This window comes from Euwallacea fornicatus, chromosome 3, assembly GCF_040115645.1.
Source record: "Euwallacea fornicatus isolate EFF26 chromosome 3, ASM4011564v1, whole genome shotgun sequence".
In the NCBI taxonomy this organism is placed as follows: Eukaryota; Metazoa; Arthropoda; class Insecta; order Coleoptera; family Curculionidae; genus Euwallacea; species Euwallacea fornicatus.
This window is the reverse complement of record NC_089543.1, coordinates 2,092,095-2,119,685: the sequence shown is the minus strand read 5'-3', so window position 1 is coordinate 2,119,685 and position 27,591 is coordinate 2,092,095. Positions and strand designations below refer to the sequence as shown.

The 27,591-nt window shown below is 34.8% G+C and overlaps 1 protein-coding gene across 4 annotated transcripts in view; it reads left to right on the top strand.

The window, feature by feature from the left end:
- The window catches only part of LOC136350674 (protein eva-1), a 129,462-nt gene extending 101,904 nt beyond the window's left edge, over positions 1-27,558 (top strand). For 3 of the 4 annotated variants that reach the window (XM_066302639.1, XM_066302638.1, XM_066302636.1), the window contains 5 exons: positions 3,961-4,110; positions 7,069-7,212; positions 18,443-18,682; positions 18,727-18,929; positions 26,617-27,558. In XM_066302639.1, coding sequence (XP_066158736.1) covers positions 3,961-4,110; positions 7,069-7,212; positions 18,443-18,682; positions 18,727-18,929; positions 26,617-26,856 — 977 coding nt within the window. In that variant the 3' untranslated portion in view covers positions 26,857-27,558. The remainder of the gene's footprint in view (positions 1-3,960; positions 4,111-7,068; positions 7,213-18,442; positions 18,683-18,726; positions 18,930-26,616) is intronic. The other variant, XM_066302637.1, reaches the window with a different exon arrangement.
- The last annotated feature ends 33 nt before the right edge of the window (positions 27,559-27,591 follow it).

The window sequence follows — 27,591 nt, the reverse complement described above, 5'->3', positions numbered from 1 at the left end:
TAGAAGTTACAAATAGTTTTTACAAATCTATTTCCTGAAAAAGACAAAAATAAAACTGTTTCCGCGAAATCGCGAGATAAAACGACTGCTTGGGGAAACCTATGCCTTTGCTCAGAAAAATATTCCTTTTTTAAAATTTATCTCACGTTTGAGCTTATCGAAGAATTGGATATAGATGTTTACTTCTTCTCTTTGGAGACTCAAATTAAAATATTCCACACACGATTGATAGGCTCGCACTTTAAATATTTGAGGACGAAAGTTCGAAACGTATTTAACGTTTTAACCTTTATTGTCATCCTTTGCGAATGTATTTAACTCCAAAATATTACTGTGCAGCTAAATAACAGCGTTACTGAGTAAACCAAATATCATTAGGTTTAATTGTTACGAAACATGGTGGAAAACAATATCGCTCAATAGGAAACTCTCGCTTCACGCTTCGTGTAATAATTGCAAAGCAAATTTAATTGGAAAAAAATCCATGAAAATAAAGTCTTTTGTTTTTAATATAAAAATATAGGAATTTTTTCCCGCTTTGAACTCTAATATTTCGACTCCCGCTAATTGGTTTAGTATTATTTTAGTTTTCCAGCAAAACTTTTTATATCTGTTTAAACACTAACGCAACGGGCAAACGGTGCTTGAAAATTTCCTTGAATTTAAATTCTATTTATCAAAGCTGTTCCAATTTAGCAATGTCTAATACACCAATTAGTTAGATTTAAAGTTTTTCTTCTGTTGTTACCTCACTTTTCAAGGAAAGATTTATAAGGGAAGAGTGCAAGCCGTTTCCAAGTGCCAGGGAAATAGATAAAGTATTCAATTTGTGACTCGCCGGATTTACCTTGGAGTATTTAAGGAATTTTACGATTAATTAAAATTAGTGCCTTTCAAAATTAAAGGCGACTTGTTCGTAATAAGGGAACATTTCTCCTCGGGGTTATTTAAAGCTATTGTTCCATTTCAGACTTGACGGGTAAATATCTGGTTCTATCGAATAAACTTTTAAATATTTTATAGCGAATTAGAGTATGCTTTATATGCATTATATTAAACCCAAAGATTTGCCGAAATTCGTAGGGTATACTTACGGGGTTTCTAAAGTGGAAAGTCAAACGAGGGGGTTTTTGATAAGAGCGCTCTACTCCGACGTTAAAACATAAAGTTTTTACACGTAAAACTTGCAAAAACACCACCTGAGCTTTGAGAGATTTGCCGTTATAGGGATAGTTATAGGGTTTTTTTATAACACAAAATTGATCATTGAAACTTTTTTACCAGTCAAAGTCGCCAAACATTTCATTCTCCCTCTCATGCAATCGCATACAAACAGGGTCCTGTCGATTATTTGTCACTCTAACCCCACAAACACTGCGAAGAGCACATAAATATAAAATAATCACAATAAATAAATAACTGTTAGATATGAGTACAACTTATATTACGCACTTTCGGCTAATACAGATAACACATCACATCCATTTCTCTCAACTATTCCCATAAATATTTAAATTTAACAATTGATAACTCCTTAGGAACAATGCCAGCCTGTTAATCTCCGGTTTGCACATATCTCAAATCAATATTGCCCTGCTGGATAGTCTCTCAGAACATGACGTTCTACGTCGATAAGTTTAAATCGCTAAGTTTTTAAAGTAGAATTTCATATTTCTGCATGATTGGTTGTCTTCAAAAATGCAGTAAAACACGCGATTCCTTTCGAAAGATGGCCAAATAATAAACTTTTTGTCGAGCATCACGATACCTATAATACCCCTCCTCCAACACGCTGTTCGCAAAATCTGAGTCCACATATGATCTCGAGGATACATTTAAGTCCAAACTCTTTCAAATTTAAATTTTACTTTTCTTAGTTGGTTTAAAGTATCTCGTGACACCCATAACGATGGGTGTTGGTCGAATGGTCTTTGCTATGTTTACTCTGAAATTGGCTAAAATAAGCCACCGAACAACTCAAGTCAGGTCTCAGTACTAACATAATATGTAGCGGACTTTTTATTAATTCAGGATAACGAAAGATATCGAAACCTGATACTTCATTAGTGTCTAGCATATGAAATTGAACCTTGCAACATTTTAATTATCAAAATATTCTTTACTAAAATAGCTGAGGGAATTTTCAGCATATCGTTCTTGATATGCTGCATATTCTCAATTTTTTTTCAAAACATTGTCAAGTCACCAACACACATTAATGTGAGCGCGTAATCCTTAAAATGTGAACATGTTTTTTTTTTTTCATTTTTACAAATCTCTTTTTAGTAAATTATGATTTATCATCAAATCAGTGCGCTTTTTAGATCATACTAAAATTTAGATCTTTTATATGCTAAACCAGTATCAGACAGTTGAAGACCTTTAGACTAAAACAAATACACTGAAAACTCCGAAACGGTATAGAAAAAATCAGAATAAACCCCATGTTGCATTAAATACAAGTCATATTGTAAATGCAATGCAAGCAAAACACGAAGAGCCACCAATAGACCCTTCATGTTCAACGGTCACGTTCTCATGCAAAATTACATTTCTACCTATAATAACTTTGTTGTTTGCTCGGTTCTAGAGCTGACAACCATTACGTAAATAACCAGCCATTATAAGCTTCTGACTTATTGAAGCTTACTTTAGTTTTCTGTCTTCGTGTGGAATCTGGTGATATGCTTCTGCTCCAAATAACTTTATTTTCCTCATGTCAAAGCACTGTCCGAATCATAATATTTGTGGTGTTTTATCATTTATTAGAGTGCTTGTCCGAGTTCGGTTCATCAAGTAAACAGCACATCTTATCGTTTCGCCCCCAAACGAAAGGAAAATTAGCTTTCGCATTAAAATTAGTTTTCTCCATTTAAAGTACGATTACACGTTTCGAAAACATTATTTTGTTTGGGCTCTATTGGAATAGTTTACTGACAATTGATAACGTTTTTTATTTTAACAAAAAGGCTTAGATTTTGAAGACGAAACTCGCCGCCGTCATCAAATCCAAGATTCTCGATTTGGGTACCAAACTTTTCTTTCGCATGATTCAAGTACTTCTTGTCCTTCGTGAATTTAGCAACTACTTCACCTTCAATTTTATTATTGATTAAAAGACACATCAGTCCAAAAATTCCAAACATCATAAGTTCGAAACAATAAAACCTGCATGCCTAAAATAAGTTCCGATATTTCAGGAGTAATACGAAGGCATTCCTCGATCGTTGTTTTCAAGTCGCTTAAACTTGTCGGATTTGTCGCATTCACTATATGTTACTTCAAGTGACGGTGACCCCATGAAAAATTGTGAAAGGGCATCAAATCTGATAATCTGTAGGGCTAGTTCATCTAACAGTATATTTTTGATTGTGAGGTGAACCATTCAATTTGAGGAAGTCCAACTTTTGACACACGAAAAATTTTTGGTTTTTTAAGGCACGCGGAATTTTTGAACTCTTCAAATAATCCTGTCAATTAATGCTGGATGTCTCTGGTGATCAATGCTGCAGTCACACTACTTCAAATTTTAAAAGTTTCCGGACATTTTTCGAGTACAATGTGAATTTTCGAAAGTTTTCTTCCAGGGAAAATTCGAGTAATTATAGCAACTTAAGTTTCCGCCAGGTTATGTGGCTCCACCACAAAAAAAGCCAGAAATCTATAGTATATCCTTAACTATCCCACTCTTTGTTTGTTGTTGCCAAAATAAAAGGAAACTTTAATGAAATTCGCTAATAAAACGAATTTCTAGTCGATTGACGATAAAAGGAGGAAATGGAATGCTGCAAACAAATAAGTCAAGTTTTCTGTGCTCTCTTACTTATTGCGAAATAATTGAGTTTTGCCGGAGACAATTGGGTGTTTACCTGTTTGAAGACCAAAATACTCCATTTAAGTGTTTCTAAATCGACAACTTCACAATGCGGTCCCATTTAATATGAATTTAAAATTTTTCAGACGAGTTTCGGAGCAAAGTGGCCTGCGAAAATGAGCGAATTCAACTCAAGTGCAATCCAAATTTCAGAGTGGCCGTATACAGCGCGAGTTATGGGAGGACTCAATATGAAAGCAACCAATGCCCTCAGCTTCAAGGGGTCCCTGAGGAGAGTAAGTCGATTGATTTTTATTATATTATTATAATTTTGCTCTCTTCTGGAGGTCGTTTGTTCTGAAACGAACGCGTAGGTGGTTAAATTATCCAGGCGAGTATCAGGTATCTACGTAAGAGCTGTTTTTGAGTTGGTTTGCCATTATATTTAGCCCAAAAGCAAATGGTTTTTTGCATCGTTTATTCCTGAAATCTGTCTTTGTTGCGGCAAAGAGGAAAAGCCATAAATTTTCTTGCCTCTCTGAGTCGTCTACTTATCAAATATAGTGTACTGAACCCGTGTCAAATTAACCCTTTCTCTCTAAGCTTAATGACCCAGTATTGGAGCGAAGTACGTATTTAATACGTACATAGCTTTATGCATAAATTATTTTGTTTGATACTTTCGGATCGATAACATGTTCCTGAAAGCAAAGTTTTGATGTAATCTAACAACTAATCTCCTGATTGGCTGAAAGCCTGTAATTCGTCATTCTTTTTGGACATTTGTTTAAGAGGATCATATTCGTACCAAACGCTGGCACTGTAAAATAAATATTGAACGGTTCTTCCATAAATTCTGCTTAGCGCTGATTCATGTTGGAACAAAATTGAAAAAAGGAGTGTCTGAAAAACGTCCACTTTGGCTAAACTTAATAAAAATATTAAAATTTCAAATGAGATGGTATGCGATGGCAACCCTAACGACAAGGCAATTCGCTTTGGGCGAAAACTTGTTAATTATTCAAGCCGGATACAGAAGAATACACTCTGGTTGAGACGGAAATACAATTTCCATCAGATGGCGGCCTGTTTAACTTAAAAAGAGCTTAAACGTTTGAAATCTCCAGAATGACGCCCTGGTGGATTAATAAATATTGCCATATAGTATTCCCAAAATATTGTGGCAAAACTCCGAGGCCCGGGAGCTATTCGTGTGCATTCGAATGGGAAAACGTTTCTCCTAACTTATAGTGCAGCTTTCGTTCATAAAAGGCAATTCTATTATGTGCCCCCATTCCTCTATTCAGCCCCGGTTAGTATTTATTTCTTCTATAAAGAAATTGCGACAAAAGTAATACAGTCTTTTAAGGGCTGACAAACTAAGAAGCTTTTAAACTTTATGGAAAGTTATTAGAAGATCTATCGAATCGGGCGAAGAAAAACGACTTCCGTCGTTATTTGTATACGAAATGAAAATAAATAGCTTTGTTTAAGTTCAGACTAGTGGGACTCGTGGGGAAGAACTTAACAAGGGCTTGACGGTTCGCCCAATCTTAATTTTGGGCTTAAACTTGGATATGTTATGTGACGCTAAATCTTAAAAGATTACGGGCCTAATTTAGCATATAACCAATTTCAAGTTAAGGGTTGTCCCAATGTGGCTTCAAAACACCCCAGGAAGGGGTTTTCCATTTATTTCAAGAGGAGTTACATGTCACAACGGAATTGCGGTCAACGTTTGTCCAACGTTAGAGGAGGTTCGTGACCTTTGCCATTTTTCACACTTCGAAATTAAGCACATTCCGAGAATTTTTCAGGGTATGAAAATGCAAATGAGGCCGTTTCAAACTCAAATTTCAAGACTTTTGGCTCTTAATTGCTGTATCTGGGATCAAAATAAACACTAGATTGCTGCGAAAAAGAACAGTAGAAATTTCGAAATTTTTCACAATATAAAAAAAAAATTGCAGGTATGCTCTTTTTGCATTTTCCACAACTGTAAGCGCCAACATCGAAAAGCAATTGCTTCGAAAAGACCGCATTAAAAGAGGGAATTCACGAAACTATCGAGGCGCTCGCTACATGAACATTACGAAATAAAAAATCGTAAAATACGTATTTTCGGGTTTAGGATTTGACTGATGGTCTGACTAACATTTTCAAGTAACACTAGAGGCCCTATGTGGCTCTTGTACGCTGGCTCCCCAAGCTTAATTGGGGAATTGTGAATTGTCTTAATTGTGTTCCGAGGTAATCTTTGGCAGAATTTTTTCCTTTACTCTAATTTGAGCTATGATTATTTCCTCTTTCGGTTTTTAATGGCGTTCTCTAGAATGTTCTTTTAAAGTGTGATGTGGAAAAAAAACACGGTAACCGACTCTTATAATGAAGCCCAAACTAACGTGCGCTGCATAGAGTAAATTAAAAACGGTTGGCTTTTTAGAGGGTTTGGTAAACCTAAAGGGTAATTTCATGTACGCTAACAGAATGAGATGGAAGTTATCCTGAAGCCAACTTTCCGACATAAACGGATTTTCGAGGGGGTGCATCGAAAAAAGACCAGAAGAGGTCCGCAGTTTATTATCGATATTCCTTTGTGAGGTAACACTAAGGGTTTAAAAAGAAACCTAATGGAGTTACATTTAAAATTGGAACATTTAGTCCCCGAGTCAATTCGTTCTAACAATCAGTGAACGTCCCAGGGGCAATTCCGGCCTAAACGGCAACAGCAGTGTAATTTGAGCAAAGTTTCACTCAGCTTAGAAAAATATCGTCGAACTTTTTATACTGGGGCGAGTTTCCAGGCCTGCTGACTTGCAGTTCACCTTCGGTGTTATTAACTTTAACCAAGGGGGTATTTCCGAGACGATCCTTTTTACTGATAAGAACTCTTGTTATCATTATGATGTGGCTAAGAGCACAACCGCTGAACTTCGACCTTGTAAAGTCGCCTTAATCTGGTAATCTTCTTATCGCTTCTTTCAGCACCTCGGCGTATTATATATGTCCCAAGTAGTGATATAAGCGCGAATTCATGCGATTAAGGGCGTGTTATTCAGATCGGATGTTAACCATTATTCTGTGGGCTATTTATCACTGTATTTTCTTTCAAATTGTGGACAGTGTAATGCAATTATCGTCTTAAATTCAGCCACTTTGCCTTCGACGCTATTCTGCATTAAACAGAAAAAAAGATCAAAAAGATTTTAAAGTTGTAATCCTCTTATGGTAATAAGACGCTTTTAATTTCGCAGCTTGTTTGGCGAGCTACGCTACCGAAACTGTTATGCAACTTTGCCACGGGAAAAGAAACTGCGACCTGGCAGCTGATGTAGGCACCTTTGGAAGCCCTTGCAAACCGCAATCTCGGATGTATTTGAAAGTTGTTTACACTTGTGGTAAGTTTCATTCAGCTCTTTATACATTTTACTTTCGTGCTGCTCATTCGGTTACATATTTAATTTAAACACCCAAAACGTGAAAGCGGGATCTACAGGTTCTATCACACGAACAAAACGACTCAATTAAGCGAAATTTGGCCAATTGTCGGATATGGGATCAAATGGTCTGTTTTTCCTGTAACCAAAGGCCTCAATTAACTTATTAACAGGAAATGAAGCCTAAAATTGATTGTAAAAAATAATTTTGAGCTTTGTCCTATTTCAATAAAATTACAATTGAGAGAGAACGCACAAAACTACGTAGATAGCATAGAACATTTGGGGAATTTAAAATAAAATTCCTGGACCATCTAATGAATTAATTAAAGATTATTAGTGACATGCTTTTTAGGGCTTTTAAATTTCCAAATTTACGCCATAATCGATCAGTTGGTTATGATAATGGCAGTATTTGCAATTGTGTTGATCACGTATTTGCTGTGAGGATTACAATAGACAGACAATTAATTGAATTTCTTAGACCCTAACTAGATTTAAGGAGATGTTAAGGGGATCTATTAACGACATAAAGGACGCATTTCCAACTGGATATGAAACTTACAGCGCTTGTAAAAAGTATTGCAACACGTTTATAATTTTCGTAAGTCCAAAATAAGAAAAAAAGCTGAAACACGTATAATTTTATTTTAAAAACATTATTTAATGTATTATTTTCGATGTTGACATTTTTCATCCCTCTTCAGTTATCTCTACTAACTTTTTATTTTCAAACGAAAAGGTATCCATTATGGTAGGTAATTCAATATGGGATACAACGGTATACTCGGAGTTAAAAATGGATCTACAGTTTCCTTTAAAAAAATAGAACAAAGTTCACGTCCTAACAAGATTAAAAGTTTAAATCTTTGCTTCGTAGATAGACAATCCATACCTATTTCACTTTGAAAGAGAATAAAAAAATGACAATAAGACGTAGAAATTCCAAACCGTCTTCAACGCAAACAATTTTTTAGATATCGAATATTTTGGTTTTCGTAGAATCAATTAGTACATTGATATACGATAATGAGTACTTTTCGATTTGAAAATAAAAAGATCGTAGCGGTAGCATAATAAAGGAAAACATTTTGGATATCGAAAATAATACATTAAATACCTTTTTTATTTAAATTATACATGTTTAAACATTTTTTTTTATATCAGGTTTATGAAAATTTTAAACGTGCTGCAATACTTTTTACAGACTTTATATGTTGAGCTGAGCCGCTACAAAATACGGAATCAGAAATGATTATTTTTGGTTAATGTGGCCTCTTGATATGTATTAAGTTTCAAGATATTAACAAAATCCCAGCTGACCATACCACACAATACTCAAGACTTCTGACTAAGCCGAAAGGGCCTTCATACCTTAGTGATTTATCATTAATAGTTTCTGACCTTAGAGGATAATTTACAGAGTTTTTGAGTTAATTTTAGAGTAATTTTTCTGTTACTTTTAATTACACGCATCCGAAATGCAGATAAACGTTACTTTCATTCATCATTCAGCGTTTTCGACCTTAGCGGATTTCGACTTTTTCGAAATGAAAAGGGTCCAGATTTTTTTACTAATCCAGACGATCTCCTAGTAGGAATTATTTTCAAAATTCTTGACGAAACTTAACCGACCGGGGGGGTAACTCAAACAAACTAAATTTGTCATTCTACCGCCTTGGGCAATTCTGAAGCTAGTCGAATGTGGCTTAGAACCCCTCAATGCCCTTCAAACTCACACACGGCAGGATTATACATATTAAGACCTTTAATGACTTCTATGAATATTAAATATGCGTGTATGTGTATTTCAAAATATTTGATTCCCTTTCCATAAAACTTCCGCCGAAACCACTTTAACATATGCACTATGGCTCGAAACTTTTTAAAGGAATTGCAATGCCTGCCTTGAAGTTTGTGTTAAAATGTTCCGTTTTGAAATTCCATATCTGCGTTTCCGTTGTGTATTTTCCTATAAAGTGGAGTCAGGCGATAATACACTCAACCTATCGCGAAATAACATACGAAGCTGTGCTTATTTTACGAAAGTCTTATCCAAATGTTGCAAGATAACATTAAAAAGTATTGGCAGCAAATAACAGGAAACCAAAGCTTTCACTTGAACGTTCGTTCTTGTTTGCAAAGGTCATCAGGCAACTCAGATGAAATGTGAAAATTTCTGGTCAGTGTACTCTCAGGACATATCGATCGATCGACGCTCCTTGAAACTTACTTTATTATCTTATACGTTTTATATTTCCGGATCTATGTTTGAGGTGGTTTTTATGTTGCCTTGAAAGTGTACCAACGCAAAATCAACATGAGAAAATGGACACGTAATTATAAAACGGGATAAATTTATTCTGAAAGTAATAATCACAAATCTAATTCCCATACTCCCAGCATCAACCGCCAAATAGCATTTCGTCCTTTTGCAGAGTTTCTTGTTGTACAAACGACGTTCGTGTTCACAATTTTAAGGAGGAACAATTGTTTGCCATCTGGGAAACGTGTCTTCTTTGGGTCTATGACGTTCTTTAAAATGTGAGAAAAACCCGGATAGAATTGTTAACACTATTAGGTGTTTCCGACGTTACGTGAGTTCATTCAAAGACATCAAGGAAATAAGTATCAGCCGGACTAATAAGCTTCACGTCTCATAAATTAACGCACACATCGGAAAAGTCTAAGGGCATTTTGATAAATATTACTGCGTGACATAGAAAAGAGAACAGCACGCAAGAATTATTTTATTTAAATAATTTTTGGTATGCATGTTCCTTAAGCCAAAACAAAAACTTCATTAAAAAATTTAACAAATTTAATTGTTAAAAACCAAACAAAAAATAGTTCGTCGGTCCTCCGCGGTGTCTTATACATTCCTGTACACGCCTAGACATGGATCTGATGAGGTGATTGATGTCCTCTTGGAGGATCTCATTCCAGGCTAACTGGACAAGATGACACAGCGTCGCTAGAGTTCGTTGGGAATGGGGTAAATTATGTAACCTTCTACCTACAATACCCCATACATGTTCAATCCGTGAGACATCTGGAGATCGAGGTGGCCAAGGTAGCTAATTAGTTGTATTTTGTTGAAAGAAGTACATAGTTACTCTAACCACATGTGATCGTGCATTGTCTTGCTGAAAAACTGGATTAACAAGAGTTTCCAGATAAGGCAGGAGATGAGATTCCATGATTTATTGAATTTATCGTTGGCCTATCATACTATCTCTAATAAAAAGTGAAGATGACCTGCTACCATATGCAATAGCATCCCAAACCATTACCACAACAGCCTGATGGATATGCCTCTGTATTTCAAACCAAGGATCTCGTCTTTCACCATGTCTTCTTCTTAGTCTTGTCCGACCATCATTCATACCCAAACGGAATATGGATTCGTCATTATACATGACATTATCACATTCCAGATTCCGACGTATCCGTTCTCTACAGCACTGCAGTCAATTTTGACGATGATTTAAGGTGAGGGGTCATACAAAATGGAGATAGTAGGAAATCAATCCAATACTCCTCATCCGGCAGTAAATGGTTCCAATCCCAAAGGACTTTCTATATTCTGCAAACCATCGATCCACCAGCGGCCTTGACGAGACGAACCTGTTCTTTAGGGCCATAATTAAAAGGCGGCGATCTAGGCGTTCTGTAGTTCTTCGGGATCGTCCAGCAACTCTCCTTCTGCCTGTTTGCTCTTCTTGGAGCCATGTCTGACAAAACTCACTATAGTGTTTACACTACGGTTCAATTTAGTGGCAATTTCCCTAAATGACCGACCAGCCTCTGGTAGAGCCACTATTCGACCTCTCTCAAACTCAGTCAATTAATTAAAATTTCGCTGCATTCTCAGTTTAGGTAAATTTAATTAATCTAAAAGCACTTTCTAAGCACACTATGCATCAATAAAAATAAATAACTTTTTGTAGTTATATTGTTGATATTTTATTGCAATTTTTATAGCAAAAAAAAATTCCTGATAACTCATAAATACATTTATAAATATTGCTCAAAATTGAATCGTTTTTTGTGTTCCCATATATAAATATGAATACCTAAAATTATTTAAATAAAACCATTTTTACGGAGTAATCTCTTTTCTATATCACGCAATATAGTTCGAAGTGCTTCTGAAATTAATAAGAAAATAAAGTTATGCATTTATAGCGTTAGAAAGTGTTTAATATACAACAAAACTAAGCTTTTCTTGATAGATTTCTAAATTATATTGATTTATTCATAAATTGTAAATACAATCTTTCTTTTAACTCAACAAAACATTCTCGGCAACCAAAAAAGATTAGTTCTAACACAAAGAATAGCCTCCGCGGTTACTAATTACAATCCTAATTCTGTCATCCATGCTCAAATATGATATTGTTGATTTCTGCTTGTGATATGCTTTCCCAATCTTCTGACAATAGCTTCTGGAATGAAAAAGCACCGTGAATGTTGGCGATATGCAATGAAAGTCTTGTTTGAAGCATGCCACAAACATTCCCAACTGGATTCAGATCTGGTGATTGTGCTGGCCATGACAATGCAAAGGTTCTTTCGTTGGCCAACCAGTCTGTCAAAATACCAGCGACATCTGAGCGAATATTATGATGCCTGAAGCGAAATTTCCGACGAATAGCACCAGCAAATGATCGGACTGCAAGGCCAAGAATAGTATCGATATCCTGTATCGAGTTGTTAGAAATCGATATCGTTCTGTCGTCAATCGTTATTCCGGGCCATATCATTATTGAATCACCTCTATATGGAAACGTTTCTTGAACATGTCGAAAACGTTCAACATTTCCAGACAATCTCCACACCATTATTCCTTGAGGATCTAGGCGAAATCCAAATCTGAATTCGTCAGTGAATAAAACTGTAGCCCAATCAATTACATTTCAATTTTGATATTCTTGACACCACTGTGATCTTGCCGAGCAATTACCTCTAGAAAGAGGTAGACATCTCAGTAGTCTTCGACTATGAAAGTTGGCTTCATGTAGACGCCTCCAACAGTATCTCGGCCTATAGACATGTGGTGCACTCGTTGTACATCTGCAACCAAAGAGTCATAGTTTTAGGTTGTCTTCTAGCTCATAAAACTGAAAATCGATCTCGAGCTGCGGTTATAGTGTGTCCATTCCGAGTGTTGTTCGGGCCGAGTTCCAGGTTCCCTAGAGCTCCATTATAATCCGCCTTAACCCCCATACGCTCAGCTACCTCAATTTGTCTCAACTTAGCTTGAAGAAGGCCTAGCGCTAGATTAATCTGACGAAATGAAAATGAAAGAAAAATGCGAATGAAATTGAATCAACCTGAAAATTTAGCAGAGTACAAAATTCGAACTTTTTCATACCCACAAGAAAATTGCTTTTTTACTTTTTAATGTTTTCAATCAAATAAGATATGTATGCAGAGGGAAGACTTGCACCAATGTAGTGCAGTATAAACTACAATTGAAACTACTTTGTGCCGATTTTATGATTTTTTAAAAATATCCTCAGACTTTTCCGATGTTGGTATTATGTACCACGTCTAATGCTGAACAGTATATGAAACACTGTAAGAGCACTTCAAGCATTTTTTCGCTGTGTTTCCCAATGCAAGAAACTCCACTATTTCGATTTGTCACTGTCGCAATATTTTAGCTTTGTCACCAACAATCCCAGATATTGCTCAGCTCAAAGTTCTTATTTAAGCATTTGTTACGTTCTTTCGACAATCATGTTATCTTATCAAAAGTGGATGGAGGCTTATTTAAGAGCGAATGCAAAAAGAAAGCCAAATACGAGCGACCACTTTCCGATGAAATGTTAAAACGGATGAAAAGAAAAATGCAAAATCAAAGCCTGATTGAAGAAACCTCAATGGATTTGATCAAAAAGAGACTCAAATCCGTTTAACTGAAGTTTTGGGAGAATCCATGGGAAACCAGGCATGCCGACTTAAAGTATTGTGAATGGTTGATTAGAGTTTAGTTTAAATCCTGAACTTATATCCATACCTGATCATTACTCCATTCTGAACATTAATCCATCCAATTTTAATTTGGATTAATGAAAAATGTTCAGAATTGCTGTATCAGCTCTGTTTCAGAAATATATAAATTATTATTTAAAAATCAAGGGAAGATAATACATATCCTGAAAATTCATCCCTATGGTAAGTTAACCCCAGTTGAAAATCCTAGAAGTTACGCTTGTGATCAGATCTGATGTACTAACTAAAAATCATGAAAATTGCTCCCTAAGGTCGGTACAGGCTAGTTAGAAATGTTGGAAATTACTGTTTATGGTCAGTTTGGGTTATGAATAGCGCAAAGTCGTAAAAATTCCCATTAAAGGTTAATTTAAAGATTGAAGACACATCACTGGATATGATCAAAATGAAGTCAAACTCGTTTAACCGAACTTTCGGGAGATTCGAATTTCTTGAACTCGAATTGGATAATCCAATGATACGACGATACGACTAGTGAGATCGAACAATCCTCTGTGAAAATTCAGTGGTTTACCAAAAATAAAAAATAAAGGGAGAAATGAAAGTTCTTAAGACTTGAGTAATCGACAAATTCGTCGATGTCGTTTGATTTTTGTGTATAACTAATTTTTATATGTTTAAGTTAAACCCTTGATCGACACTTTTCAAGTAAAAACAATTAGCGTCAGCCCTTTTTTATATTCATAACTGTTTAAGTGTAGATTTAGTCAAAACCCCAATCTCACACTTGTTTTTAATTTAGCTAGCCTGGGAAAATGTCTAGTTATCTTTCTTATGCTTAGTTTAAGTTTAAATAGCCAATTAATTTCTTTAAAATAATCGGTAATATCATAGACACAGATACGTTTCGATACGCGTTTAGTCTCGTACATGAAGGTGCTCACATAATATCTATAAGAAATGATCGTATCACGAAATCAAATGCGTTGGTTTCGTTATAGGTTATTGATCAATTTTGCACGAAACAGTGCCTCTGAGACTGCAAACTCAGGGTGATCCGAACGTGATACCCAGCCTAACATCATCCAGGTTGCTTTGTGGAAACCTCATATTTCAACCACAGGAAGGATCAAAGAAAACGGTCGAACCGCGTCACACAAACTTAGTCCTCAACCTCAACTCATATTTGGTCCTTCCACTCGGACCTTACATAAGTTGAAATTTTATCTTATGGATGACATAGTCTCAATTAATTTTCTGTGTTTAAAAACAAGGTACGTCATTATTTTCTGCCGCTCAAGAGATTTACATGTTAATTATATAAAGTATGTCCTAACTATGTCTACAAAATTTAAGGGCGTAATACAGGATGCATTTGAAGTGTAAAATATCTAATAAACAAATATCGGCAAATCCTTTTTTTAGAAACACAGGATGTCCAAATATGCCAAAAAATTCCTTAAATATTTCCAATGTGAATCAAATTACATTTTTGAATTTTAGCATGAAAATGTATAGTCGAAAGTCCCATATTTACATGTACTGATATTTTTTGCTTGCGACAGAGGCGTACGTTTGGGGATATCTTTATTATTCTATTACACGCGAAATATACGACGCTGCGTTTGCCGTTCGTCGAGACCGATTTCTTTGTTCTTTGTTCCAAACAAAACCGAAAAAAATTGCAGGAACACTATTAATAATTGATCAGTGAAAGACTTATTTATGTCAAAATGAAGTCAAATTGGAAAACATATTCAATACTACAAGCTTGACTCCTGCCACTTCAAAACATGAGTAAAAAATATTATTTATATTGTTTTTTTTATCCAATTTGAGCCCTATTAAAAATATTCAAGGAAAACTTTTTTTGCATATTTTAATACCCTGTATTTTCAAAGCAAAGCATTTACAAACATCTCTTTATAAGATATTCTCCACTTGAAATGCATCCAGGATTACGTCCGTAATTGTGCTGCACTTAGATATGAAATACTCTGTATATTTAATATGTTTTACGAACACAGTAATAAATATATTTTTTTATGATCTCAGAAGCGTAGCAGACAGATTCAAGGACGTATAATATGAATTAATTTCAGAATATAATCTGAAGCCCCATTAAAAAATGATAACTGCTGTTGAATACCTGCTATGCCACTAGTGGAGAATCGAAAGCGAGTAAAGAAACATTTCGAAGGAAAACACATTGTTAAAATTTGCCACAACACCATCATTATTTAAATTTTTCTTCTTTTCAAACCAAGAGCTCTTCCAGTGCTCTAAATGTACAGTAAAATTTCTATGTTGATTGATGATGCCTGAAACTGGTAATCGGTCAAAATCCAATCCAGGTAACATATTACACAAAATCCCACTAAAACTTTCACTTTACCTGCCACGATTTCATTCAAAAAGCGGAACATCACTTTCAAACCAGCTTTGCTTTAGTGGTGCGATTAAAAACCCTTAAATGTAAATTTTAACCGAAATTCCCCTGAATAAATATTTCTGCGAAATCCTTCAACTCTCCAATTATTCTATTGTGTTTGTGGCAAATGTACCAAAGCGATGGTCGAATCTTCACCAAGCAAAAACGAGAAAACATCATACTGACTGATGGTTCATTAGAGATTCAAGGAATATCGTAATTAAACTTATGAAAATCTTATGGATTTATAATGATACGTGTTCGAGTTTAATTACTTCATGCTGCCTTATTACAAATTGCTCTATTAAGAACTTCATACACCTTTTGCTATCTTACAGCTTTATCTAGGAGTGCCTATTAATCATGGAACATAAATTACCTTAATTTAATTTATTTTGAACAAGTTGAAACAGTAATTTAAAGCCGAAACTTTGGTGATAAAAATTGAATTCGCATTCTCCCCGCCCTTAGAGATCAAAAATTTAAAGGGCAAAAAACCATCCAGTGCTAAGACAAGCGTACATTTTGGTTGAAATTAAAGGGAGCGACGTAGCTTGAGGATTTATTGGCCAAGTTTAAAGCATTGGGCCGAATTAAGGACACTCAACCTAGAAAAATAAAGGATTGCGTTTACTGCTTTTTAAAGCTTAGGCCTGGACCGAACCTTTCTCTCCATGAAACACCTCTAAACACTTATGAGGTGCACCTAAAGAGAACAACACTATTTGCAACTGTAAAACAACATTTAGAATCTTTCTGAAACTAAAAGGGCAAAATGAAGAAAAACCATCCCAGTTTTTTCAAAATCTACAAAATTACTCATGTTTTGAATATTCAATTCGCTTTCAATAGACTACTCGGTCCTGCAAGGTTCGTTCATGGTAATAACTTCAAAGTTACGTTTCAAAGGCAGTTCGGGTTATTATTTAATCTAAGGTCAGTTTAGGGCATCACAAAATTATGGTTGTAAAAGCAGTTCGGAACATTAGATAACTTTCTCTATAAAACAAAGAAAGCCATAAACTAGCTTAAATTATCTGAACCTTCCGCAGCTGTAAAACCTCATTTTTACTCTGAATACGGACAAATATGATGATAAATCTCCATTTGTTTTATTTGATTTTTAGTCTAAAATTATTTCAATTTTACATATTCAGTTAGCCTGTTTCAGAAAAATTGAAATTTAAGCATATCTGACTTTAACTTCAAAAAAAGATTTTTTCAGGTTCTATATCCGTATTTACGGAAGAAGACATTTTTAACTGAAACTAAAGAGTATAAAGAAATCACAGTGGGAATTTTCATTTGGCCATTTTTAATTTTTGGCCTAAATTATCATGAAACGTGAAAAACAATAATTTCTTTTTAATTACAAAGTATCAAAGCAATTTCTTAAAAGAATGATGCTCCATTTAATGGCACGTCAAAAAGAAATTAAAGGACTTTGAAAAAGTTGTAGCGACCGAAACACACTTGCTCCGCCAATGAATATCAGAGACAATAATCCCTTAAGTATTGCTCCTTAAAGGAAATATATTTCAACGTAATTCTGCGACAGTGTGGAGCCAGATTAATTTACTCGTAAAAAAACGCTTAAAGGACTTTACAAAAAAGAAAATCTTGAAAAATTTCGCCAACACAGTTTGACTTTCTACGCCACTGAGTTCCAAGAGAGATAACTGTAAAACCATTGTTTGTTAAAAGAAAAATTTCACTACGTGATTTCTCAAGAAACATTTATGTAGTGAAATCGATTTGACGACACGTCAAATGCACACTTAAAAAAATATATAAAAAATGCATTTTGAAAAACTCTCAAATCTCACTTTGATATTATTCTGAATTTGGTTTAAAAAATACTAAAAGTGTTGAACACTCGTCCAGTGAATTCATCTGCACTGTTTTCACCTTATTTTTATAAAACTCTATAAACTACTCTGAATCTGTCCCCAAGTAATCGTTTTCTGCAAGTTTCAAAATGATTGAATATTCAATTCGTTTTTGTTAAAAAATGACTTTCTCCTAAATAAAAAAAAAACACCGACCTAAATGAGTCACTTTTTGAGACTTAAGATACATTTGAGGGTCCTATCAAAAATGCAACTCGAGACTAAAATTATCGAATAAGAAAAAAAGGAGAAATCTTCCTTTGGATTTGTTCGATTTTGCCTTAAAATGTTTTCAAATTTTGAATATTCGTCCCATTCTTTTCAAAAAATTGCCAAACGGGTTTCAACTTTCCCTTGAGTAAAAAATGTATAAACTGTGTTTCTCATTACGATTTAACAGATAATAAAAGCGCATCCATATTTCATAAATTTTTGTCGCTGGAAGTTTGTAATCTGAACTAAGCCTTAGGAAACATGTCGCCACCAGCCGCATTTAACCCAATTAGGGACCGAGTTATTAAACCGCTCAATTTTTCGCAATGCTGAATAAAACACTGAGCTTCCCATTGTTTTAATTTTGCGCTGAAAAAAATTCGTGAACCAATTCCACGGTTTTTTTTTCAGAAATAACAAGGGTAAATCTGGTTTCTCGTCTCCTTGTAATTTATACGTTGGTTTTCACGCTTAAATTGGTTTTCGACCCTAAAATGAATACTCTTCGTCCGACATACTGCCTAGTAAGGGGGAATATTAAATATTAATTACTGTAAGGTAATTAAAGTAATATCTGGTGGAAGTCAATGATGGACACCTAAAATCCTCACCGTTTTTATTAGTACCTTAATGGATACCAAAACCAAAGAGTTCTCCAGATATCTGGTTTAATTCTTATGCCATAATTTATTTCCAGTGCCCAGGCGAGTCCTCAAAGACCAATACGAAGGTGCTTTGGAATCCGATGAAAACGACTATGAACCTGTTGAAGGTGATGATGAATTTGAAAATTACGATAGTGAAAATGAGCACATTCGTGAGTCGGCTGCATCCCCTCCTGTCTCAGGAGGAGACAACAAACTTTCCATAACCAATAGTACCAAGATAACCGAAGGTGGTCTGGTTCCCCCAAACACCTCCCACGCTCTCAATTTCGGTGGGTACCTTTTTATACAGTAAAATCGAAAGTTAATCTTTTAGGGTTTTTAGAAATTCAGACTCGATACATTATGTATATCGGAATCGGAGTTATTGCGGCAATATTTCTGCTGGCGTCTGTAATAGTTGGGAGAATCCTGCTGAAAAGGCATAAAATGAAAAAAACGGAAAAGGAACCGACATTTTACGCCACCAGCATATCGGATCACACTTTGGCTAATGGATTCACTGACGATATTAGCGAGGTTTGTATGTTTTGTTGTAACATAAAAAATCGCTTGTGTCGGAAAGTGCTGAAAGTAGCTTTTAATTCCCTTCTGTTAGGGCTTGTTATTTGTAATAGAACTCCGTCTTTGTGCCCTATGTACACTACTTCAGTCAGACGCCAAACAATATCGAGAGCTTTGATCTGTGAGCTAAGTTAATGCAAGAGTTATCAAGCTTCTGTGGCGGTAGCGTAACAGACCGAATTCTTATCTCCCGCAAATAGAACTATTCGTATTTAATGGGGTCGGGTTTAAGCACAAATTCCTGTGACATTGTCTTGATATTGTAATCAAGTTTCTAAATTTGGTCAATTTGCAGGTTATCGAATTTAAGGCTTAGCTACACAGTTATGAACACCTCAGTCGCTGAAATACCTTCTGCTCAACTCTTCAATGTAGATTGAAAAGTTAAATTGACTTCTGAAAGCTCTGGAGTGTAAGCTACATATTAGGTAGAATAACTCATTTCACGTATCTTGACCCCATCGATCGAGGGCCTGCCCTGCAATTCTACTATGCCAACTTAAAAGTACCAGAATTATCTCAAAAGTACCCGATCTTATATTGAGTTGGCGATTTTTTTGTTAAAAATTTGCCTATATTACAAAGACCTAATCTTTTTGAATCCGCTTTCAGTTATGGCTTTTGGAAATTTTGTGAACATAGACGAAATTGCTCATCGATACGTGATTTAATATTTTCATTTGAAAGGTCTTAGTCCATCTACCATCAACGCTGAGTTAGACGAGGGAATCTGGTCTTTTGTTAGCAATTTTATAATATTGGGTGGCAGAGTTTAAACGGGGTCATACCAGCTGCCAAGATGATCTTCGCAGTGACCGACCTGATGACACTCCAGATCCGATCACTCCAGATATTCTGGTGGAAATGCACAAAACTGTATTCAAAAACTTACTGTTTATCCCTTTTTGTTCGAACGATTTCTCACAATTGAACGAAAACAGCACCGTAAGTATGTTTGAAGGAAGTGTTTCGGAGCAATAGAAAGTTTCGCAGCAATAAAGCCAAGTTTTTGTTTCGATTCATAACCATGGATGAAACATGAGACCATCATGTCATACCTGAGACGAAAGAACAGTCAAAACAATGGACTCAAAGGGGAGAATCGGCTCCAGAGAAGGCGAAAATCGTTTTATTTGCAAGAAAGGTGTTGGCGTCAGTTTTTCTAATGCACGTGGGATAATTTTTATTGACAATCTCCCTAAAGGAAAAACAATAAACGGAAAATATTATAGAAATTTATTGCAGTGTTTGAGCGAAGAAATTAGGAAAAAGAGACCGCATTTGGTAAAAAAGAAAGTCTTGTTTCATCAAGGCAACGCATCAGTCCAAACCTCCGTCATTGCGATAGCCAAAATTAATCAACTTAGTCTCGAACTTTTTCCTCGCCCACCCTATTCGCCAGATTTAGCCCCTTCGGATTGTTTTCTATTCCTCAACTTAAAAAAATGGCTAGGTGCAAAAAAGATTTGCGAATAATGAAGAGGTGAAGTTCTAGGTTAATGCCTATTTTGAAACATTCAAAGCCGCTTACTATAAGCAGGGTATAGAAGTCACAGAACATCTCTAAGAAAAGGGTGTCAATCTTAAAGGAGACGGTGTTGAGAAATAATGTAACATTCTCCATTTTTTTTTCTTTAAGTGTTAGGTCGGATACTTTTAGGACTATCCTCGTGCCTGGAGACCCCTCATTTCTCACCAAAGAATTCTTCCCTCCCGCTACGATACATTAAAGTGCAATGACGCTCATTTTTTACTCGGTGCCTCACTTTAATACTTCGTTAACACCGCCCATACCGTCGACACTTACTCTAGTCCCTAAATAATATGCTGAGGCAGACTCAGTCCCTGCTAGTTTATTACAGTAAGGATCTGTCCTTTATGTCACATAAAGACCACTTGCACCGGAGCATTAAACGTCCCTTGAGATGTAAAAATTATGTTATAAGTCATTTAAAACCGGCAGCAATGCCGATTTTGGGAAGGTATGAAGACCGGGACAAGGGCGATTAGGTTAGCCCTTTGTCGCTTGTGAGGTGTTAAGTAAAACCCATTAGGAGGGAGATAATAGAGCGCTAATAAATTCATCATGCAGTTAAAGAAAGAGCTGCCTCTCGCTGAAATTAATGGCGTAAACTCCAGATTATATTCCAGATATCGATTCCGGAGCTTTTATTAAATTTATTTGATTTTCATTTATTCATTAATCATTCCAACCCTGGCGGCCGCAATGTTTAATCATATCATGTGAAGTTATATCCAAGGGTATGTGCTGTTGAAGTGAAGTTGTTAATTTGTTCTTTCTGCATCATATACGAGACAGAGCAACAAAGAAGTTATCTCTACGCTTTGTTATTTTATTTCCACGTCTAAAATAATTAAAATTTCATATAGTATTTTTCAGCCTTACAGGAGGTTGAAATTTCATGGGCTCTAGAGCATCCAGTAATTTGTCCTTTCGATTCCAATGTAGATATAAATGAACTTATGGTAAATTCTAGTAAAGGGGGCCTCTATGGAGGTCCTGTTAATAAGGCTAGTAAGTCGATAATTTTATTATCTGTGTTTCAGATTATTGACTTAATGAACCTTAATGTGGATTCGGCTTCATATTAGATATGTAGGGCGGACTGTACCGCCCGGACATATTGATAACGGGCCATTATGAATATGTCCGAAAGCTATTAAGCTGCCGGGCTGCGGATACGCCAGTACGGCATCGCTGAAGTGTGCCAGTAGTGGATCGGCATGCGCCAATAAAATATTGCACGATTTCATTATACAAGGTGTTCCATAATAGAGTTTAAAGTAAATATCTCAGAACGCTGTAAGAATTTTAAAAACGCTTTTAATAAAAATATGTAGAATTTTGTTGAGGCTACAAATTGAAGTGATAATTAAATATACTGAATAGCGCATGAAACCATGTCGAAATAAACCCGCAATTTTTAAATGGTGCACTCCATATATTTTTACATATTTGAATTCTTAGTTGAAATCTAGTCACATTTGACACAGCATATGCTGTACTTAACATCAAGCAGTTGTGAAATTTTTTATGATTTTTACAAAAAATAATCTTGAAGAAGTTTTTTTTATTACTTACTGAATCGGATTAGATAGTTTTTCGGTAAGGAAAGCCCGATTTAATCCACTGGATTAAATCTTATGAGGTTCCTTTAAATACCGTTTTTCTAAAAGTGATAATAAATATTTATTTTCTAACTGGGTCTTATTTTTTGTAAGTGGGAAAATAGATTTTTTAAATACTGAACTGAAAAGCATTTCACTATCTATTGGTTTTAAGTATAGCATATGTTATATCAAAGGTGCTGAGATTTTAATTAGGAACTCGAATATGCAAAAATCTACAGAGTGTATCATCTAAAAAATTACAGGTTTCTTTCCATGCCATCTTATATATTTTATTATCACTTCAATGTGTAGCCCCAACACAACCCTATATGTTTCTTTTAAGACTTTTTTTAAAAATCCTACAGGGTTGTGAGATATTTGCTGTAAACTTTATCTTGGAAATATCTGTATATTTTTCGTATTATAATAATTAAAGCTTGAGTGTTATCCAACTGCATAATACGAAATAGTAACGGAAATTTGTTAACTTCTTGAGGTAAGGCAGAAAGATGTGAAATTACTTAAGTTTAAGTTTAAATTTACTACTTCCGCTTAATAAAAGGAGGGCTCGACCTGATATTGACGCAAGGGACATTAGACAGAGTATCCGGAGAGGATATCCCATAAATCCAAAGTGTTGTATAAAAGATTAAAATAATGCTTGTACTTCATATAAAAAAATCCTAGCGGGGTTCGTTAGGAAGTTATTCGCTCTCAAAGTAAGAAGTTAAAAAAAGTGTTTTTATTGTAACTTTCAAACAATTATCATGGTAATAATTAAACTTGGGCGATTTAAATAACTTATAGTCACGCTAATTTTCATATATAAAGAGATCTTTTACATGTCTTCATTATACAGAGAAAGTCAACGTTTACCATTTTACCATTTAAAATAATTCATTTTTTTTTAGTATGTTGACGAAATCAGAATTTTTTCATAGCTCAAATTTTTCATAATTTTCTCCAAAAAAGGTATACCTTAGTTTAATGAATATCTTATACCGTTTTTGAAAAAATCGCATTTAACTAAATGCGATTTTTTCAATAACTATCACCATGTATCATACATGCCAACAATTTAAAATGAAATAAAATAGCATCTTATTATAAAAACATTATGTTTACATATGAGAATAAATGAGTTATTTGAATCACCCAACTATCATTGTTACCTTGATAACTGAATGAAAGATCAAGAATTTTTTTTAATTTCCAGCTTCAACTTCTTACTTTGAAAGAGAATAAGTTGGTAACAAAGGTAGCTAAGATGTTTTTTTATATGAAGTGCTGGCATCATTTTAGTTTTCCCTATAACTCCGAACTTCCGGTCCTCGAAAATTTATGACATATCCTATCCGAATATCTTTAATACTGAATTGTCAAGAAGAAAAAGTTTCTTATTTTTTAATTTGCGAAAAAAATGTAGTATGTATAAAAAATTTGGCTGTTCCAAACCGATTGAATCAGTTCTCACCGTTTCGATTTTCCTTTTCGTTACAGAGAAATATCTAAAAATAGATTTATTTAGTGGAAACTTCCAAAATAATCCCAAAAGTTCGTTATCATTTTCATGGTAACCGTAATAAAGGTTTTTATTAAAATAATTCAACAAAAAAAGAAAACTATAAATAAAAATTTCACTTGATCCATTCACCCACCACCTTCTTCAACGCTCAACCAGCAGAAGTCCTAACGTTTTCCTTGCTCCCCCTCTCTAAAACGTGATTAAAAATTAATTTGAAGAGATTAATTTTCAATTATTTCAATGTTTTTTAAATAAGCATTTAACTTATTCGTAATTGAAGCTTTTTTCGCCGTCAAGAAAATTTTGGATTGTTTTAAACCAAATGCATTACAGTAACACTCGCAGCGTCATCTTCATCTCGAACTGTGTTAATTTTCTTCACTCTAACTTTCTATCTAATCGAAGCCAGTAGTTACAAATTTCTTGATCAATTTTTGTGTACCACATTTTGAAATGTAAATATACGGAAACTTTTGATTAAATTCGTCGATAACTCGACGAATTGCTTTATCAGCTTTGCTATAGCACTATATCAACTAAATTCTTTGCTCTTTTCACAACATTGTCGTTTAATTTAAGTCTTGTTGATTGTTATTATGAAAGTAAGGGTTATTTTTTAGGTTAATTCAGTGAAAAATGTTTCTATTTTCGATATTTCTCTAGAACGAAAAGGAAAATTGAAACAATGAAAACTGATTCAACCGTTTTGGAACAAGCAAAAAATTTCTTGAAGAACACATTTTTTTCGTAAAATGAAAAAGAAGAAGCTTTCTATTCTAGAAATTCCCATTCACAGAAACATACTGTGTATTAATATAGCTTTCTCTGGGAGAGTTTTAAAGTTTTGCTTAGAAAACCAAATATGCCTCGAAGCGGAAAAAGTCTATAAGAATAAGCGCACATTTTTCCTAATTTGAGCTATTATGTATTTTTCTGTTCGCATCATCCTTATGAAATTCACTTTATTTGGCACATTCTATGTCTAAGAATATCTAGACCACTTGGAACAGAACTGCTTAACAGTACATTTTATGCAAGGTCACTTTTATGTACACAAACAGTGGATTAGTGGATAAAATAAAAAAATTTTAAAAACAAGATTACCTACTTAAATTTAACTTTTATCAAAATATCGAGTTATCAATACTATTTTTTACTATACGAGTTAATCCAGAAACAAATAATCCCCTTTAGCTACATGTGGAGCGATTAAAATTATGAAGTCTTATTAGAACTTTTTCTGACTCTCCCCCAAATGGAGAAATAGATTCCCAAATTAGGGAAGTTTTATCTAATTCGTTACCTACTTAGTCTTTCGAGATAAAAGTGCGCTGTTTGCTACAAGGGGCGACGGTTATCAAGATATCCTAGGAGACGTTAAGTCGCCGTGATGCGATTCACCAGTGCGGTGAGACAAAATATTTACACTTTCAATGTATTCACAGAAGTATAATGCTGAGAACTCACAACGATATCGTTTTTAGATATCTAACCTCTATAAATTATTACAGGCTGATCCCATATTACGCTGAAGTGTCCCAGATGTAATCCGGCACATGACAATGAAATATTGATGTATTCGCTGATGTGACACATTTTTTACTTTCATCACAAATTTAAAAGAATAACAACATAAGGGAGCATAAGAACCAGATAAACTTTAATGAGAGATTTTAATACACAAAAATTATTTAAATTTTCACTTCAAGCAATCTTCAACATCACACTTAACTTTGACACCTAATATTCAAAACTTCACCAGGAAGGCTGGAATTTGTTATTACCTTGGAAAATATCTTCATTTCATGGCCTATATAAAACTCTTTGGAATTTATATATATCCACTTTTTTCCGAGAAGGTGGGATCCTCTTAAGACACCCAGCGTCGATATGCAGCGAGGTAGTGTGGGATTCGACCAAACATTACGTCACCTGCCTACCTAGTAAAACCGCCTCCCCTTTTCGACTTCGGTATCGCTTTTCGGTATTCCTTCAGGGCAGGCATATTTATCCACTTGCGCATTCACAGTCATCCGCATACATACAGGATACATATCTCAATACCTTATCTTGTTAATAGGTAAGTATCCTATTATTAAAGATCTTTCAGGACCTTTATCTTCTCAAAAATCTCCAACGTTTTCAGTTATTTTTACACACCTGATTTACCACATGATTGACTTCAGAAACTTGCGAAGTATGGCCGGAGTTTCCGAAAACCATGAAAGCGTCATGGCTGGAACAGCAACTCTCTCATCACATTAAGGCAATTATATATAATTCGGATCCGTACAGCTCAATTGGTGCTTATATAATTCAAATTAAATTCTTAGAAATTATTTTAGTAATACAATGGATTTGGGATACAAATTTCTCAATTCGAGCCAAAATTTTGATGTATGTATAGGGTGTCTCATATTCAACTCACAACATGAGAATCTCGAAAACCATAGGAGACAGAGAATCGATTAAATAAAGTTAAACTTGTAACTTTATGGAAGGAGTACTTCGCCTTTTTAATTAATAAAAAAATCCGAATACTTTCTGGAGGTATCCGGAAAAAAACGATAATTGCTCTTTTCTTTTTAGTTTTTCCTGCCATACATCGCATAAAAACATGAAAATGAAAAACGCTTCTTAAAGCACTTTTTCCGCGCTACAATATGAAAATAATTTTTCTAAGATACGACGTTTCAGTTGTTCAATATCATCATCCATTTTTTTTCTTATAGAAACTAACCTGACCATTTTTTTCGAATTTGGCTAGTCATTGATAATTGAAAAACAACCATAAATCACAGTTGCCGATTTTAGATGTCTCACACAGAAACACAGACATCTGTTATCTACCTACCACAGAAGTATGTAATTAAAAACTAATTTTATCTCAGATCTTGGTATTATATCCTAAATTTGTTTAATAAACTCAAATTAATCATAAAACCCTCGTGTAGACGACGACGACTTATTGATTTCTCCTTCAAGGTGGACGCTGATATAGACCTTCAAACCACCCTCCCAATGTCGATACCATCAGTGACGGTACATCCGGCCCCAATGGGAACCATCGCTGAAGTGGTGAGGTACCCAGAATATCCCGAGTACCCTCACATGCACTCGCACTCGCACACTTTCCGGGGACCTCCGCGTGCCGTTCTGGAAACCGAAGTCCACCAAGTCCGCCCCGTGCGAGATACTACTGCCAACCAGTACTACTATGGATGACCCGAGTGCTCGGGGGGTGAAACCATTCCCCGAGCTGTCCAAATACAGCGGGAGGAAAAGAGGAACAGTACCTTCGGTTGTCAGGAACAGCGTACTTATTGTTTCTAATTTCGTAAAAGACTCTGTTTATATAGTAAGTAATCTCTTAGCATAGTGTGTTAGGTGGGGGAGAAGTCCTAAATCAAAGAAATATATCGTATTGATAGTGTTTAAGGAAATTTGATTAGTGTCTCCATACGGTTTGTCAGTTATTTAATCAAAAATACCAAGGACTCTTCTACTACTCTGTCGCCTTTATTTCTTATAAACATAATTGAATACGTTATTTGCAACCAAAAATCCTATTCAATTTGACTCACCTATAGTATTATTACTCTGAGATCCACGGGCGTGTACAAATTTTTTTTTTAATTCTTAATTAATTGAGCAATTCTGGCATCATGTATAAAGTATATATCCACATAAAGATTATTATATTGTATGTATAAATTTTCCATACGAAACTTTGCCATATTACGTAAATATTGATAAGTAAAGAGCCGTCTCTAAGAAAAGTACTTAATTTGGGTACCTTCTGTTCTAGAGTTGATATTAAAGTATACATATGTATATACTTTCATAAGATAAATAAGCATTGTTTGTATGTAAGGGACAGGTGTTGATGTTTATATTTTTATTAATAAAAACCTTATTAAAACTCCATTATTTCTCTTAATTCGATGCAGGATCAATGAA